The sequence below is a fragment of the Meles meles genome, chromosome 10 (assembly GCF_922984935.1).
Source record: "Meles meles chromosome 10, mMelMel3.1 paternal haplotype, whole genome shotgun sequence".
Lineage (NCBI taxonomy): Eukaryota > Metazoa > Chordata > Mammalia > Carnivora > Mustelidae > Meles > Meles meles.
The window spans coordinates 87,225,866-87,243,794 of NC_060075.1; the positions used below are offsets into that span (position 1 = coordinate 87,225,866).

The 17,929-nt window shown below is 38.6% G+C and overlaps 1 protein-coding gene across 1 annotated transcript in view; it reads right to left on the minus strand.

The window, feature by feature from the left end:
• FBXL13 (F-box and leucine rich repeat protein 13) overlaps nt 1-17,929 on the minus strand; it is a 233,922-nt gene that overhangs the window by 198,741 nt on the left and 17,252 nt on the right. Inside the window, exons 4-6 of the mRNA XM_046020438.1 lie at nt 5,197-5,264; nt 3,815-3,969; nt 1,726-1,835 (exon numbers count right to left, since the gene is read on the minus strand). Of these exons, the coding sequence (XP_045876394.1) occupies nt 1,726-1,835; nt 3,815-3,969; nt 5,197-5,264 (333 nt within the window). The remainder of the gene's footprint in view (nt 1-1,725; nt 1,836-3,814; nt 3,970-5,196; nt 5,265-17,929) is intronic.

The following is a 17,929-nucleotide window of genomic DNA, read 5'->3' on the forward strand; positions in this document are numbered from 1 at the left end:
GGAAGGACAAGCCAGCACTGAACAAGCCGACTAAAACAGTGGTTACCTAAAGTGTAACTGTTGAACTGGCAACATTGAACATGAACTAGTAACATTGAACATGTACTCCACAAATGCTAGAGGACATCCTAGAAGAACACCATGATACCAGTAGGGGACAGACTTGCAGAGAGCAAGAACTGTGCTTTATGCATCTCAGTGTCCTCTGTAGACTCTAGCACTGTTTTCAGCATAAATCTTTGTATACCCTCTTTGTATAAATCTTTGTATACCCTCTTGGTACGTGTGTCGGCATCTGAACCCGTTAGCAGTGGGAGGGCATTGATCCTGCCCTCCACCGGGCGACGACTAAACAGGGAGTTTAATTTCTTATTTTTCTCTTTCTTATTTATCCCGACTTTGTATTTCAAGACTGTTGATAAAACATTACCTATGAAGTAATATAACTAAAAAAAATCCACTTTTCTATGTCTGATCCTAATAGTTACTGTGAGTATTCTAAAACAACATTAAGTAATAATGTATTAATAGCTTAAGCAAACCAGAAATATTTTTAAGTTTGGAGGAATTTGCTTGGGTCCTCTATTTTAATTGCTTTAATTAAAGCGTCCCAGTTAAGAACGATCCTTTAACTTTAGCAATTTAGTAATTTTTTAAATAATTTATATTAAAATTATAATTTATTATATTGAAGGTTGAAAAAGAATAACAATCTAATCTTATCTAGGAAAGAAAAAATTTATTCAGTCTTTATCATATCAAATGGTTTCTCTTCCATTTTAAATTCTTTTTTTTAAAGATTTTATTTATTTTTATTTAACAGAAATCACAAGTGGGCAGAGAGGCAGGCAAAGAGAGAGAGGAGGAAGCAGGTTCCCTGCTGAGCAGAGAGCTGGATGCAGGGCTCGATCCCAGGACCCTGGGACCATGACCTGAGCCAAAGGCAGAGGCTTTAGCCCACTGAGCCACCCAGGCGCCACTCTCTTCTATTTTAGACATCTATATCTATCTAAACACTTGCTTAAACAAAATTCTTAGTTTTTACCAATACTTTAAAGAAAATGTTGAAATGATTTTTTTCTCAGTGTTCAGAGTTGAAATGAAACAACAGAATTTATTAGAAAATATTTTTTGTAGCTGAAGGAAAATTTAAATTATTCAATTAAAAGAATAAAGACCCCATCCAAATTATATAATATTGGGGCACCTGGGTGGCTCAGTCCGTTAAGCACCTGTCTTCAGCTCAGTTCATGGTCTCAGGGTCCTGGGATGGAGCCCCACCATCGAGCCATGCCTCCAGCTCCCCACTCAGCAGGGAGTCTGCTTGTCCTTCTCCCTCTCACTCTGTCTCTCCACCCTGTTCGTGCACACACATGCACTCCCTCTCTCAAATAAATAAGTAAAATCTTTTTTTTTTTAATTTTATTTGATATATAGAGAGGGATCACAAGTAGATAGAGAGGCAGTCAGAGAGAGACGGGGAAGAAGGCTCCCTGCTGAGCAGAGAGCCTGATGTGGGGCTCGATCCTAGGACCCTAAGATCATGACCTGAGCTGAAGGCAGAGGCTTAACCCACTGAGCCACCCAGGCGCCCCAAATCTTTTTTTTAAGTACCTAATATTCTGTATTTTCATACGTTCCACGCATAGCATTATTATCTGAAGCAACATCAATATAACAACCAAATTCAGATTCTAAAAAAATTAAGTTTCCAAGATACCATACCAGCTCCTCTTCTCTCTTCTTATACTTATGTTGTGCTTTATTCCTCCACTTGGTTAGCATAGCTAATAGCTTGTAACGGCAGCACATCTTTTGTATCCGCACTAGTGTAACTAAAGAAAAGTTATTAGATTATTGTATATATATAAAGATGTTTCCTAAAAACAATGTTTAATATTCTATCATGTTTATAATATAAACTAATATTGTGTCTGGCGGGTTTTGTTTGATTTTAATTATATCTAAAATTAATTACTTTTGGCAGCAGTACATCTTTACTCCTGAAACTTTATTAACCTGTACACATCACATTTGCCCTTGGAAATTGAGATGGAGGGATGCCTGGGCGGCTCAACTGGTTAAGCATTTGCCTTTAGCTCAGGTCATGATCCCTGTCCTGGGATAGAGCCCTACATCAGGCTCCCTGCTCAGCGGGAAGCCTGCTTCTCCCTCTCTCGTGCATGCTTCTCTCTCTCTCACTCCCCCTGCCTGTGTTCCCTCTCTCGCTGTGTCTCTCTGTCAAATAAATAAATAAAATCTTTAAAAAATAAAGATGTAATAGATGTAATGACACATCAAGATATATATAGGATACATATCTTTTCTTTTTTTAAGTAAACTGTTCTTTATAAAACCAGAACTCCTAAACTTAATGACAGAAATACAATTATAAGGTAGTATTCTGATTTAGTTAAATGCCTTATGATTAAATAAATTGCTCCATTTTATGTTTTAACCAAGGTCCAAAGCTCAAATACAGGGGTCAGGCCAGGAAGGAGGATGACTAAGGCAGGCCCTGGGGACACCACTGAAGAGGGCATTCGCTTCTCTTTTTTTAACTTTTTCTTTTTTAGGATTTTGTTTATTTATTTGGCAGACAGAGATCACAAGTAGACAGAGAGGCAGGCAGAGAGAGAGAGGAGGAAGCAGGCTCCACTATCCCAGGACCCTGGGATCACGACCTGAGCCCAAGACAGAGGCTTTAACCCACTGAGCCACCCAGGCGCCCCAAGGGCATTGGCTTTGAAACTGAAGCCAGTTGCTTCCTCTCTAAATTAGTGGCCCATCAATCTTATGTTTAAACCTTCAGAGGGCACCTGGGGGGCATTCAACTCTTGATCACCACTCAGGTTGTGATCTCAGGGTCATGAGGTGGAGCCTCACCTTAGGGTAAGGAGTCTGCTTAGGATTCTCTCTCTCCCTCTCCCACTTCCCCTCCCCCTCCCCATGCTCCCATGTGCACACTCTCTCTTGCTCTCTCTCTCTCTAAAAAAAAGAAGAAAAAAAAACCTTCGGGGGCTCACTGTGACTGAGGTACCAAGAGTAACTGATCAAGAGGAAATGATTCTCTGATTTGCAGCAGCCATAAACCAGCACTTGGTAAGTGGCTAAAATCTGAGCAAAAGGCTGGGGTTCCCTAATCCTGCCTCAAAGATCATGTACATGCCCTCTGTATTTTTTACAACTATCAAGGTTTTAAGGAAAGGAAAATGCATTTTCTTTGTTTCCTCATGTATCCATTAAATGAAATATCTCTAAGGAATGGAAAATTCTCTGCAAGCAATAGTCAGTTTTGGTACCTATCATATACCAGCTTTCTCTGAATAAAAATGATGATAGTAGATCCCTATTTATATCTGTACATATACCACAGAAATCCATACAGAATTTTTATTTCAAACATGCCTGTTTTCTGTTACAAGAAAACCCTTTGAGACAAATCTCATTTAAATGTAACACATTTAATTAGTGGCTTTTTGTGACATTTCATGACAGTTCTCTAGACATAATAATAAATTTTCAGTAAAAACTGCTTAGTTTTTGTTAAGATGTTTATTTATTTATTTATTTGACAGAGAGAGAGAGAGAGAGATCACAAGTAGGCAGAGAGGCAGGCAGAGCGAGAGGGAAAAGCAGGTTCCCCATTGAGCAGAGAGCCCTATGCAGGGCTAGATCTCAGGATCCTGAGATCATGACCTGAGCTGAAGGCAGCAGCTTAACCCACTGAGCCACCCAGCTTGACTGCTTAATTGCTAAGTGTGTTGATTCTTTGAATAAGCAATACAAAAACTGTTACTATGCAAGGATTTACCTGTAAGTAGTTTTTTTTGACCTTCTGTATAAGAGTGCCAGAGACGAAAGATGTATTTTTGAAGTCTGAAATTGTCATATTCCTTCGCTTTTTCCATCTTTTCAGCCAGAAGTTCATCTTTACCTGTAAGAGGTATTGCTATGTCTCTCCATGTGCTATAGGCAGTAAATACAGAAAAATAGTATTTTGATAATATCAATGGCAATACATTCCTAATAAATGGAGAGGGAGAAGGAGTAACAATACCTCCTTTATGCTTCAAATACCACAGCATAGAAAGAAATTGTTCGATTATTGTTACTGTTCTAGCTACTTCTTGCGTTTCCTTTGAGCTTGTACTTCCCTTTGCTATAGTTCTAAAACCCAGTAAAGGTCTGAAATTTGGAAGGTATTTTTCGTAACCTGGCTTTTTTCAAAACTCACTTAGAGGCAAAACTAGACCTGACCTAAAGTAATTTTACCTCGGGGCTCCTGGATGGCCCAGCTGGTTGAACATCCACCTCTAGATTTCAGCTCAGGTCGTGATTTTGGGGTCCTGGGATCAAGCCCCACAACAGGCTCTACACTCAGTGCAGATTCTCTCTCCCTCTCCCTGCTCCCCCCACACTCTGTCTCTCTCTCTCTCTCAAATAAATAAATAAATCTTAAAAGTAAACAAATAAAAATTTAAAAACTAAAGTAATTTTGCATCAAAAATTCTCTGGACTTGACACATAGCTATTCGTAGTCTTTTTAAAATTTCATTTCATAGACATTTCATTTTATATACATATATATAACATATATAATAAAAATAATAATGTGTTTTTTTTAAGATTTTATTTATTTATTTGACAGAGAGAGAGATCACAAGTAGGCAGAGAGGCAGGCAGAGAGAGAGGAGGAAGCAGGCTCCCCGCGGAGCAGAGAGCCCGATGCGGGGCTCGATCCCAGGACCCTGAGATCATGACCTGAGCCGAAGGCAGCGGCTTAATCCACTGAGCCACCCAGGCACCCCAATAATATGTTTTAATAAGTTTGGTTCCAACATGCTGCCCCAGACACCACTGAAGATGTTATATAATACATAGAATGAATGTGTAGAAATTACCTTTGTAAAATTTTTTAAAGAAAAAGAATGTAAATTTTGAAACATATCTCCAAGGGTTTCAGACGAAGGGATTGTAGACTTACACTTTGAAAAAAAGCAATACCTTGAAGAAGTAAAGAATGTATTTTAACTAAGTAAATGCTAAATAAAAATAAAAGAAATATACAATGCAAAATGATGGAAACATGATTAAATAGATAAAATCAGAATGGCCAAAAATGAGTTGTTCTTCCTATAGAGAATATTAAAAATAAAAACACAAAGAAATAGGATGTGAAAATCACATTCTTACCAAAAGTGGGTCTTTACTAAATGTCCAGTATAAAAAGTACATGCTTTTATCATCAATTCCGGAGTCATCTAAAGTAAATAAATAAATTAAATAGCACACATTAGAAATAAATGGAATGCAGAGGTCAACTCCAGAAGATACAGAGGAAAATGAGAGCAATGTTTGCATTGGGCAGTAGGGAGACAGGAACAGATTAGAAGAACTACATGCCATTTATATATTTTGTAACTTTATTGTGTATGTCCATAATCTATGTTTCAAACATTAAAATCACAACTTAAAATTTTCTCATTATATTGTATTTACCTTAAAGCATCTTAAGTAAGTTCTATGGTACTATTATTGTCAGGTGTATTTTTTTTTTAAGTTTTTATTATTTATTTATTTATTTGACAGAGAGAGAGATCACAAGTAGACAGAGAGAGAAGCAGGCTCCCTGCTGAGCAGAGAGCCCAATGCGGGACTCGATCCAGGACCCTGAGATCATGACCTGAGCCGAAGGCAGTGACTTAACCCACTGAGCCATCCAGGCGCCCCGTATTGTCAGGTGTATTGTTAGGAATATAGAGTTGTGGGTCTGCTGGTCACCATTAAACTGAAATATTTTGCATTCTCAAGAGTATAAAATGAAATTTTCTTTCCAAAAAAAAAAAAAAAAGCTTACAGAAATGCCTCACCAAACAGTAATGGGAGAGCCACATAAATTAAAATTTTGGAATACGCTGAGAGAGATGCAAATTAATCGATCACTTGCAACTATGCACCATAACATATGTTAACATGTGCAAATGGCTAACTGAGGATTCCTGAAATCATCTGTACCTTCTGTACCTCCTTTAATGAGTAAGATAATACCATATTAACACGTTTGTTATATGCACATGGTACTGTGAAGTGCTAATGGTGTTATTTTTTCTTGCGTTATCACTACCCTGTTTGTCAAACACGTGGCCACCTCTGTTTGGTTCCGATCTATACCAACCGCCCGGAACTCTGAATTCTGCTTTTCAAAGACAAATGCTTTTCTCCTTTGCACACTGCTGTCAATGCTTTGTTGAGTTCACAGATACAACACACACACGTTAATCATGGAGTTATTTTAAGCATGCAACAAAGGTCCATCAGCCCCCAATATTCTGCCTGATGTTCAATGACATTTGGAAATCGTCAGTTTGATGGCGATTATATGCAGATTATTCTTGTGGTGAGGGAGATCATAAATCATTGATGTCATTTTACTAAAATGACAGAATTGTACTAAATTCTGATTTTTGTAAGGGAAAGGAATCCAGAGGAACAAAGTAGAGGTATTGCGGATATCACAGCGAGGTCGAACTAAAACCAGGAAATGAATGACATGGCAGAAGTAAAGACAAATTTCATCTACAATAGAACTTTCTTGCTCTGCCATAGCCATTAATTTCCTAAGATTAAACTTTTTTCTTTAGAGGATACAACCTGGAAAGAACTATGTAAATATCTACAGTAAATGGCATAGTTCATTAAAAAATGAGCGTATTACATGATCAAATGAATGAAAACAAAAATTATTCAGCCAGTAACTCTTGAACTCGAGTTTTCTAATAATCAACTCTTTAAATCAGCATAAAATTGTTTTTTCAATTCTGTTCTTGAAAGAAGTTAATGTCCTTATGAATCCACAGTTTATATTCCGGAAGAGTTTATCATTCTAATATTCTTTTATCAAGAGTTCCTTTCCCTAAGTTCTTTTTTTAATTTTTTTTAAAAGATTTTATTTGTTTGAGAGAGAGAAAGAGAGCAGGAGCAGTGGGAGGGTCAGGAGGGAGAAGCCAGCTCCTTGTTGAACAGGGAACCCCATATGGCGCTCAGTCCCAGGACCCTGAGATCAGGACTTGAGCTGAAGGCAGACCCTTAACCAACTGAGCCATCCAGGCACCCCTCCTTTCCCTAAGTTCTTATTTTAATTTCACATATATTGTTCTCCCAACAAAACAAAACAAAAACACTAATAGAATGAAAATAGCCACAGTTTTTCCTCATTGTTGGCATCCTGTTATTTTCTCCAGAGGGAAAATAGCTTTAAGAAAGTGTCACTGGGTGCTCTGCAGGGAGTCTGCTTCTCCCTCTCCCACTCCTCCCCTGCTGCTGTCCTCTGTCTCTTTCTCAAATAAATAAAATCTCTTTTTTTTTTTAAGATTTTTATTTATTTATTTGACAGAAAGAGACACACAGAGAGAGGGAACACAAGCAGGGGGAGTGGGAGAGAGGGAAGCAGGCTCCCTGCTGAGCAGAGAGCCCGATGCGGGGCTTGATCCCAGGACCCTGGGATCATGACCTGAGCTGAAGGCAGAGGCTTTAACCCACTGAGCCACCCAGGCGCCCTTTTTTTAAAATAAAAGAGAGAGTGTGCGTGTCAGGGTACTGACCTGCAGTAAAGGCTCAAGCCCAGGAATGCCCCATCCCCACTTGGGGCCACGCATGCATCAGCGCCACTGGGGCTCACCAGACCTCTGGCCAGTCTAACCATCAGACACACACAGCGACACTCAGTCACATGGTTCTGCTTCCACTGTTCAACATCTTCACTACGCTCCAGCAACGTGCTACTTGAAATATTTGTATTTATTATTATCATTATTATCATTGTATTATTATTATTTACATATTATCATTGTTGCAATATAGTTGACATACAATGTTCTATTAGTTCAGGTGTATAACAAAGTGATTAAAAAATTTTATACATTACTCAGGGCTTACCACACTAGTGTGGTAAACATCTGTCATCATACAAGATTTTCACAATGATATTGGCTAGATTCCCTATGCTGTGCTTTTCATCTCCACGATTTATTAATTTTCTAACTCAGAGCTTGTGTGTCTTAATCCCCTCTGCCACTTCACATATCCACACACACCTCATCTCTGGCAACTCTCAGTTTTTTCGCTGTATGTATGACTCTGTTTCTGCTTTTTGTTTGTTAAACAAAAATAATTTGTTAAATTATTAATTTGCTTAAAAAAATACCATCATTTCTTCTGGTTTTTTTTTTTTTTTGGAGTCCGCATGTAAGTGAAATCATATGCCTTTTGTCTTTCTCTGTCTAACTTACTTCACATAGCGTAACGGCCTCTTGGTCCAACTGTGTTGTTGCAAATGGCAAGATCTCATTCTTTTCAAATGGCTGGACAATATGCCTTCATATACATGTATCACCATTTATTTTTATCCATTTATCTATTGATGGACACTTGGGTTGCTTCCATATTTTGGCTAGTATAAATAATGCTGTAGTAAACATAGGGGTACTCATATCTTCTCAAATTAGTGTTTTCATTTTCTTCAAATAATCACAAGTGTAATTAATAGATTATATGGTATTTTTAATTTTTTGCAGAACCTCTGTACTGTTTTCCACATTAGTTGCACCAATTTACATTCTCACTAACAGTGCACAGGGCTTCTCTTTTCTTCACATCCTCATCAACACTTGTAATTTTTTGTTTTTTTGTTTTTTTTTTTTTGATACTAGCCATTCTGACTGGTATGCGGTGATATCTCATTGTGGTTTTGATTTGCATTTCCCTGATGATGAGTGATGTTGAGCATCTTTTCATGCATATGCTGGCCATCTGTCGTTTTTGGAAAAATGTTTACTCAGATCCTCTGCCCATTTTTAATTGGAGTATTTGTGTGGTGTCTTTGGTGTTGGGTTGTACAAATTCTTTATATATAGCCCTATCAGGCATGTCATTTGCAAATATCTTCTCTCCTTCAGGAAGTTACCTCTCTGTTTTGTTGTTAGTCTCCTTTGTTGTGCAAAACTTTTTATTTTGGTGTACTCCCAATTCTTTGGGTTCAAATCTTCTTTGCCTCCTGGACCTGGATGTCTATTGCCTTCCCCCAGGTTAGGTAAATTTCAGCTATTATTTCTTCAAATAAATTTTCTACCCCTTTCTTTCTTCTCTTTCTGGGATCCCTATAATATAAATGTAGCTATATTTGATAATGTTGCAGAAGTCTCTTAACTTATTTGCATCTCTATTATTCTTTTTCTTTTTTGCTATTCAGCTTTATTGCTTCCCACTACTTAGTCCTCCTGTTGACTGGGTTCCTGATCCTTTTTTTTTTTTTTTTTTTTTTTGGAGATGGAGAGCATGAGTTGGGGGGTGGGAAAGAGGGACAGAGAGAATCTTAAGAAGACTCCATGACCAGCAAGAGCCCCAATATAGGGCTTGATCCTATGACCTTGAGATCATGACCTAAGCCAAAATCTAGAGTCAGACACTTAACTGAGCCACCCAGGTGCCCCACTGATCCATTCTTCTGCATTATTTAATCTGATGTTGATTCCCTCTAGTGTATTTTTCATCTCAATTATTATATAATTCAGCTCTGACTGGCTTTTGTATTTCTTATCTCTGTTGAAGTTCTCACTGAGTTTGCTCACTCTTCTCTCCAGTCCAGTAAGTATCTTAGGATCTTTATTTTGGTCTTTATTAAGCGTATTGCTTATCTCCATGTTGTTTAGCTCTTTTTCTGTGATATTTGTCTTCTTATTTCATTTGAGACGTGTACCTCCATCTCCCCCATTTTGTCTAACTCTCTGTATCTGTTTCTATGTATCAGGTAGGTCAGCTATGTCTCCTGGTCTTGAAAAGTTGTGGTCCTATGGTGCAGTCCTATTGTGCGTCGTATTGTAGTTCCCCCTAGACACCAGAACCAATTGTTCCAGGAGTGTCCCACGTATAGGCTGCATGTGTCTTCCTATTGCTGTAGCCATCCTGGTGGGTCAGACTGGTCCTCAGCCTGGCTCTCTGCAATTAGTTGCTGTAACATCTGTGGATGCACTGACAAGCAGGTCTTGTTTCCTATGCAGCCAGCTCAAAGGTCCTGCTGAAGAAACTGCTGATAGGCTGGTGTGCGGCATTATCTCCCCATGTCTACAGGGCAAGAGTCACTCTGGAGAGGGACTGGTTCTAGCCAGGACTGCCTGCCAGGTATAGCAGAGTTGGAGCCACTTTGGAGGAACACCTCCCGAGGTAGGTGGGTTGGATAGTGTGGGGCTAAAAGAGAATGCCAGGGCAGCAGTCCTAGTAATCAAGAGATGGAGAGCATTAGAATAGGCTCCCCCAAGCAGGCAGCTATCTAGGCTGGGGGAGGACAAGAAAAATGGCTCCCCCTAGCTCTTTTGCTCCCAAAGAACTCTCCTGCAGATCCCTGCCCTTCCAACACATGTCCTAAAATTAGTCAATAAATCTCCTTCATACATACCCCCAAGCACTTTTCAAATTTCTGTTTCTGTGCTGTGTCTCCACAGAGTCATTTAGTATCCTGGATCTTTAAGGGTGGAGGCTTGGTTTCCTATCACCCCCTAAGCTCTCTTAGAGCTAACCCTGCTGATTTTTAAAGCTGCCAGAGTTAAGTCCCACTGATTTTCAAAGCCAGGTGTTATGGGGACTCATCTTCCCAGTGTGGGTCCCCAGGGCCAGTGGTGCCTGGTGTGGGGTCTGATCCCCTCACTCCTCCATGCTTCTGGAGTCCCTCCCTTTTGTGGTTCGTTTGATTCTCTTCTCAAGAGTTTGGTTCTTGACCACATCTCTACCCCTCCTATCCTTTTTTTTTTTTTTTAAGGATGCACTTGTTTTGTTGTTGTTGTTGTTGCTTTAAAGATTATTTATTTATTTATTTGACAGAGAGAGAGATCACAAGTAGGCAGAGAGGCAGGCAGAGAGAGAGGAGGAAGCAGGCTCCCTGCCACGCAGAGAGCCCGATGCGGGGCTTGATCCCAGGACCCTGGGATCATGACCTGAGCCAAAGGCAGAGGCTTTAACCCACTGAGCCACCCAGGCGCCCCCCTCCTATCCTTTTTGATGTGGACTTCTCCCTGCAAGATATGATCTGCCAGTCTTCAGCTTATTTTCAAAGTTAGTTGCAATATATGTAGCAGCTATTGACTCAGTGTGTGAGGAGCTCAGGGTCCTGCTGTTCCACCATCTTCCCCACTGCCCTCTATTCTTGATAGCGGCTGTATATTAGTTAGCTGCTAGTGATTAGAAAATATTCTTTCTCTCACTTTTTTATTCCAGCTGATAGGATTGCACGGAGTAGGAGCTCAACAAATATGTATGGACTGACTTCCTTGGAAAATTGCCAATTCTCTGCCATCTGGCTTCTAAAAATGGAGACTAAAGGGTTCAAGCAATGACCATGCAGAAATTGCTGGATAAAAAGCAACTTGGCATTGGTATAAAGGGCCTCAAAGTGAGCACTCTGTTTCCAGGCCCTCACAGACCACTCTCCCCAATTTCCCGCAAGGACTGCTATACACAGACTCAGTGATAACTGAAGAGAAAGAGAAGGAGAGAAAGGTGCATCTCTATTCAATTTCTGAGAGTCCAGTAATATAAGATTAGTTATGAGTCTGGAAATAAAAGAAAAAATTCTGCCATGGGAAATGGTTTCTAAAGTTAGAACGGGAACACCTCAATATCAAATTAGTGCAAAAGAATTTTGTCAGCATTTAGTTAGAATTTGACACTGCTCTTTTCTTTTAGACTAGTGGCCCCTTCTCCAGAGGCCAATTAGAATCTCCTGTGAACATCTGTAAACTGCTCATGCTCACTCCCCACCTCTGTAGGAATTGTCACTGTGGTGAGTTGCTATTACTACTGAGAATATGTCTTATCCCTTGTGTTAAGGCCCTCTGTTTTAAACTGAGTTCCAACAGCAATATAATATGATTCAAGGAAAATAACTCAACCTAACACCCTAGTTTCAGGGAAACATTTTTATAGTTTGGAAGAAAGATAAAATCATAATAGTCATCTCTTTTTAAAAAGATGTTACCTGTAGCATATTACAACTCAGTCTTAAAAATATCTTATTAAAAAATTTCAAATTTACAGAGAATTAGAATGAATACCTAATACCCATAGTCTACATTTAACATTGTCAACAATGTCTTTGAAGTATATAAAGTATACAAGCCAAATTTTTTTAGTACCTATTTCTAAAATATAATCACATTTTCTTCACAACCACAACTGCATTATCCCAACTGAGACAATTAACAATAATTGTTTAATATCATCTAATGCCCACTCCATATCCAACTCTCTGGAATTGTTCCCCCAAATATCTTGCGTAGTTTGTTTGTTCAAACTAGGGTCTAAACAAGGACTGCGTGTTAGCACTGATGATTCAGTTGATATGAAAACTATCCCACTTTTTTCTTTGTTCTCCTTCTCTGTATTTTTCAATGTTTAATGACTATGAAGGGCAAATAAGGCATGGTCCCAGACTAAATCTGATGAATTCGGTATCTGGGTATCTTTAATGTATTTTTACAGAAAAAGTTCTAGAAGCCAATTTAAATGTTTTTGTTTTGAATTTGTTTTGATGAGAGGCTGAAAAAGGAGTTCAGTCTACCATCTGAAAGAATGACTGGAATGCAGGAGGTGTTGGGGGTTGCATATAGCATTGGTCTCAGCCCCATGGATTGGGGGGTCAGAGCCTTAAGGAGAAAGAAATCGCAGGGAAAATCCCAAAGAACTGCTCTTATGAGGCACTTGGCACTATTTCTGTGACACAAAATGAGAGAAGACATTTCCTCCGCTTCTGTTCAGCACACACAGCACAATGCCATCCACTTTTGTCTGACTCTGAAGTTCTGAAAATTTGAAATAATGTGATAAAAATATTACGAAAGTCTTATGTTACACCAAATTTTGAAATAATGCAATCCCTCCAATTAAAATTTAATCAAGAAGCATTTCACTCCAGGGGCGCCTGGGTGACTCAGTGGGTTAAAGCCTCTGCCTTCAGCTCAGGTCATGATCTCGGGTCCTGGGATCAAGCCCCGCATAGGGCTCTCTGCTTATCAGCGAGCCTGCTTCTCCCCCACCCCCCGCCCCTGCCTGCTTCTCTGACTATTTGTGATCTCTGACTGTCAAATAAATAAATAAATAATCTTTAAAAAAAAAAAAAAAAAAGCATTTCACTCCAAAGCTACTGGGAATGCGGATATTTTGAGCTCTTGCCACATAATGGTACAATTTTGGCAGGCAAACAGTTGTGGAATTAGTCTTAAAGTGCAAGTTTGATTTGAGGTCTTCATAAAAGTATGTCTTTCAAACAGTGTGACCACCGGATATGGTTTGAGTAGAGCAACAGTTCAGAGAAAGGAGCACTATTTTGGCATATTAAAGATTTGTGGTTGAAGAAGCCTCAGTCTCCACCTCCATCAGACCTCAGGGCTCTCAAGAAGGCAACAGCCTCAGCGCTGAGGCTCACCTTCAGGAGCTAAATGGGCTTGGGACAGACCGTGAACAGGAATTCTTGAATTCACACTGGACAGCTTTGGGATTCCCAAATACAATTGGTTGGAATTTTAAGGGGAAACCAACCTCTTAGATTATGAAGATAGGGACTAGAGGCAGTGAAATTTGGAATATTACTATCAACTTTGTTCTCCTTGTATCCTAGGCTGGTGAGGCCTGGGGAAATTTTGTAATAAATGAAAAAATAATGAAATACCAGCACCAACCATGAATGCTAACTGACAAACAATACTGAATTTATGGTTCTTTAGTGGCAGTAGTAATTGGTCCCCCTTAACTTTGTTAAGTTTAACACTTAACTTTGTCCCCCCTAACTTGTTAGATATAGTCCATTTCTGAGAAAACTGATGTGTTTACATAATGCCAATAGAAGAAAAAATGTTTTACCTCTATAATATTTGAAATATCTACTATACTAATAGGTAAGAACCAAACAAATCTGGTAAGAACCAAACAAAAAATAAATGTAAATCATTGAATTCATATTACAATTTTTGTTTTTTAGTGTATTGTAACAAACTTTTTCTTCTGGTAGGCACTTCCTTTTTTTGCTCGGTTAATCCTTGAATCGAGAGATCATACATTAACTTACCTTAACATATCTCATCATATTTTAAATTACCATGTCTTTACTTCATTGATGAGCTTCATTGCTATCCCATATAGCATCATTCTAGAATAATGCTAGCAACGTAGTGTGGGATTTGCTATGGATTGAACGTTTGTGTCCGTTAAAATCAGTATGTTGAAACCCAGTCTCCAATGTGATAGCATTTGGAAGTGGGGCCTTTGGGAGATGATTAGCCCATGAAGGTGGAGCCCTTACGAATGGATGGGTGTGTTTATAAAACACTCCAGGGGGCTCCCTCACCCCTGCTGCTGTAAGACGAAATAGCAAGAAGTCGGCAGTTAATGAACAAGGGCCTGGGCTCTCACCAGAGGCAGAATCTGCCAGCACCTTGATCTTGGACCTCCCAGCTGCCCGAACTGGAGAAACAGACTTCTGTTGTTTATAACAGCTATATTTTGTTACAGCACCCTGAACAGACCGAGACACAGTTTATAAATACATGTTGAATGCATTACTTCAAATCCCTCCTGACTCTGATTTTTTTTTCCCCATAGACTGGAAAAGTTCAAAGAAATAACAAAAATACTGAAAAGAAACTATGTCTTTAATGCAGAAGTGAGCAGTATCTGTAACAGTACCATGACATGCTATAAAGTTGTTGGATTTTTCAAGAGTGACTTTCTTAGATTTTTTATGTTTTGCAAATTATTAAAACAGTCTTTAATGCCCAAGGGGGTTCTTATGCCTGGAGACAAACATTGACTGATATTTGTATTTTTAGGGTTCTATTTAATAAACATTAATTTAAATAAATACAACGTTGAAAAATCAACTTCCTAAACGTATAAATGTTTATTACAAATCTTATGTAAAAAGATTCCTATCTTCATCATTTCACACCTTCTTCGTCATTTCACACCTTCATTATTTTTATTCCTTCCAGGTTACTGCAATACTTAGCTTGATGCCTTCTCAGAAAAGAGTGACCAACCAAATTTTTTTTAAGATTTTTATTTATTTATTTATTTGACAGACAGAGATCACAAGTAGGCAGACAAGCAGGCAGAAAGACAGAGGAGGAAGGAGGCTCCCTGCTGAGCAGAGAGCCCCAATGCGGGGCTCAATCCCAGGACCCTGGGATCATGACCTGCTTCTCCCTCTGCCTCTGCCTGCTGCTCCCCCTGCTTGTGTTCTCTGTCAAATAAATAACATCTTCAAAAAAGAATAAAATAAAAAATAAAAGGGAGCAATCTCTAGGACATGTTAAATGAGGAGAGCAAGAAGCAGAAGGCTATGTGTCGTCTGCTACTTCAATGTAAGAAGTTGAAGGGGAGGCGAATACAGTGTATTTGCTCATAGTTTTAAAAAGAAAACAATGGAAAAACTATATAGATAAACTAAAAACTACTAAAATTGAATACTTAGGAAAAGGGATGGAATAGCTAAGAGAAAAAGGTAGGAATAGAAGCAATATTCCTCAGAACACTGATTTTATTGTTTTGATTTTGCTGCCATGTACTATTATACATAATTGGAAAAACAATTATATCAAAGAGGAAACAAAAAAAGTTTTTGGGTAACAAAAAAGTATTATTTTTACTGAAAATATTTGGTAGGATATATACATCTTAATGACAGAAAGAATTGTATTTTTTTGGAATTTCATACTTTTCTAAAACTGCATTCAGTGGATTTTTTGTTTTTTATTTTAAATATTTATTATTTTGAGAGAGAGAACACAAGTTTGGGGGATGTTGGGGCAGAGGAAGAGGGAGAAGCAGACTCCCCATGGAGTGGGAGCCCAATGCAGGGCTCGCTCCCAGGACCCCAGGATCATGACCTGAGCCAAAGGAAGACACCTAACCAACTGAGCCACCCAGGCCCCCCTGCATTCAGTGGTTTTATTGTTAGTGTCTTGCAGTATTGTTATTACAAAACAGTTACGTGTGTGTTGTAAGATGAAACATTAGTTTAGCAATTACGTTACTGTCTACAGGAATGAAGATTCATAAAAAGTTGGTCGACCAGACTACTGGGTGTCCCCTATGTGATGCCCATAACACCCCCTATGCAGCTACTCTTGTCACCAAGAGGAAAAACGGGGAAAAAAAAAAAATCCCTGAATATCAAGTCTGTTGATCTAACTTCAAACTTGCAGGAAATACAAGAAACAGAGCAAATGAAATAATGCCAGAGGAAACAATGAGAGTGTGCGACATTTTACAAGACAAATTTTACATTTACAAGATGTTTTCCTCAATAAAGAAGTGGCATAGGAAATAGGGAAGTAGATTAATTACAAGAGGCATTTGATTTGACACCCAAGTGCCATATGGACCCTCCATGAGCTCCAATTTGACAGACCCATGTGTAAAAAAGGCACTTTTGAGACAATTTGGGAAACTCAAATATGGGTTGAATATGGAATATATATATATATATATATATATATATATATATATATATATACACAACCTGATGTGATGTTCAGGAATTATTGCTAATTTTATTACACAGAGAATGGCACTGGGCTGTGTTCTCTAAACATGTTCTTTTTTGTTAGAGATACATATTGATGCATTTACTGGTAAAATAATATAATTCCTGGGATTTGTTTTCTAATACTTCGGCAAAAAGGGGGGAGGGGGCAAAGGGAGAACGACTAACAAGATTGGCAAAATTGTTGATTATTGTTTAAGCTGGATGAGGAGGGATCATTATGGTGTTCTTTTTTGTGTGTTGTGTTTCCATTTTTCCATGATAAAAAGAGTTTTAAAATGTTATAGATGACTTTTCTCTTTATAATTAGTACCCATCTGGAGATTTCATTTCCTAAGCAATGAGAATCAAGTCTGTGAAGTTAGTTTCCTCCAGACAATGGTGGATTCTTTCATCTTGAAACACACAGACAAAATGTCTTTCTATTTGCTGTTATGAGAACAGTTCCTACTTTTCTGTAACTATGTGGCTTACTCACAGTTTCCTTCTCTGTTTGCACAAACAGAAACAAACACATAGTTATAAATAGCCATATGCAGGCGGTCCTTGCAGGACAGTGTCCTGACAGATCATAAAAATGATTTCACACAGAAAGCATACAAAATAATCTTGATAATTGGAACAATTACAATTGTTTGTGATCTTTAAAATGTTTTGTCAAGCTATATACAGAAGAATGAAACTCGAGCATTCACTTACACCATACTCAAAGATAAACTCTAAACGGATGAAAGACCTCAATGTGAGACAGGAATCCATCAAAATCCTAGAGGAATCCATCAAAATCCAGTAACCTCTTCAACATCCACCACAGCAACTTCTTTCAAGACACATCTCCAAAGGCAAGGGAAACAAAAGTGAAAATGAACTTCTGGGACTTCGTCAAGATCAAAAGCTTCTGCACAGCAAAGGAAACAGTCAACAAAACAAAGAGACAACCATTGAATAGGAGAAGATACTTGCAAATGACACTACAGACAAAGGGCTGATATCCAAGATCTATAAAGAACTCCTCAGACTCAACACACACAAAACAGATAATCACATCAAAAAATGGGCAGAAGACATGAACAGACACTTCTCCAAAGAAGACATACAAATGGCTAAAAGACACATGAAAAAACAACATCATTAGCCATCAGGGAAATTCAAATCAAAACCACATTGAGATACCACCTTACACCAGTTAGAATTGACAAGATAAGAAACAAGTGGTGGAGACGATGTGGAGAAAGGGGAAACCTCTTATACTCTTGATAGGAATGCAAACTAGTACAGCCACTTTGGAAAACAGTGTGGAGGCTCCTCAAAAAGCTAAAAATAGAGCTACCCTATGAC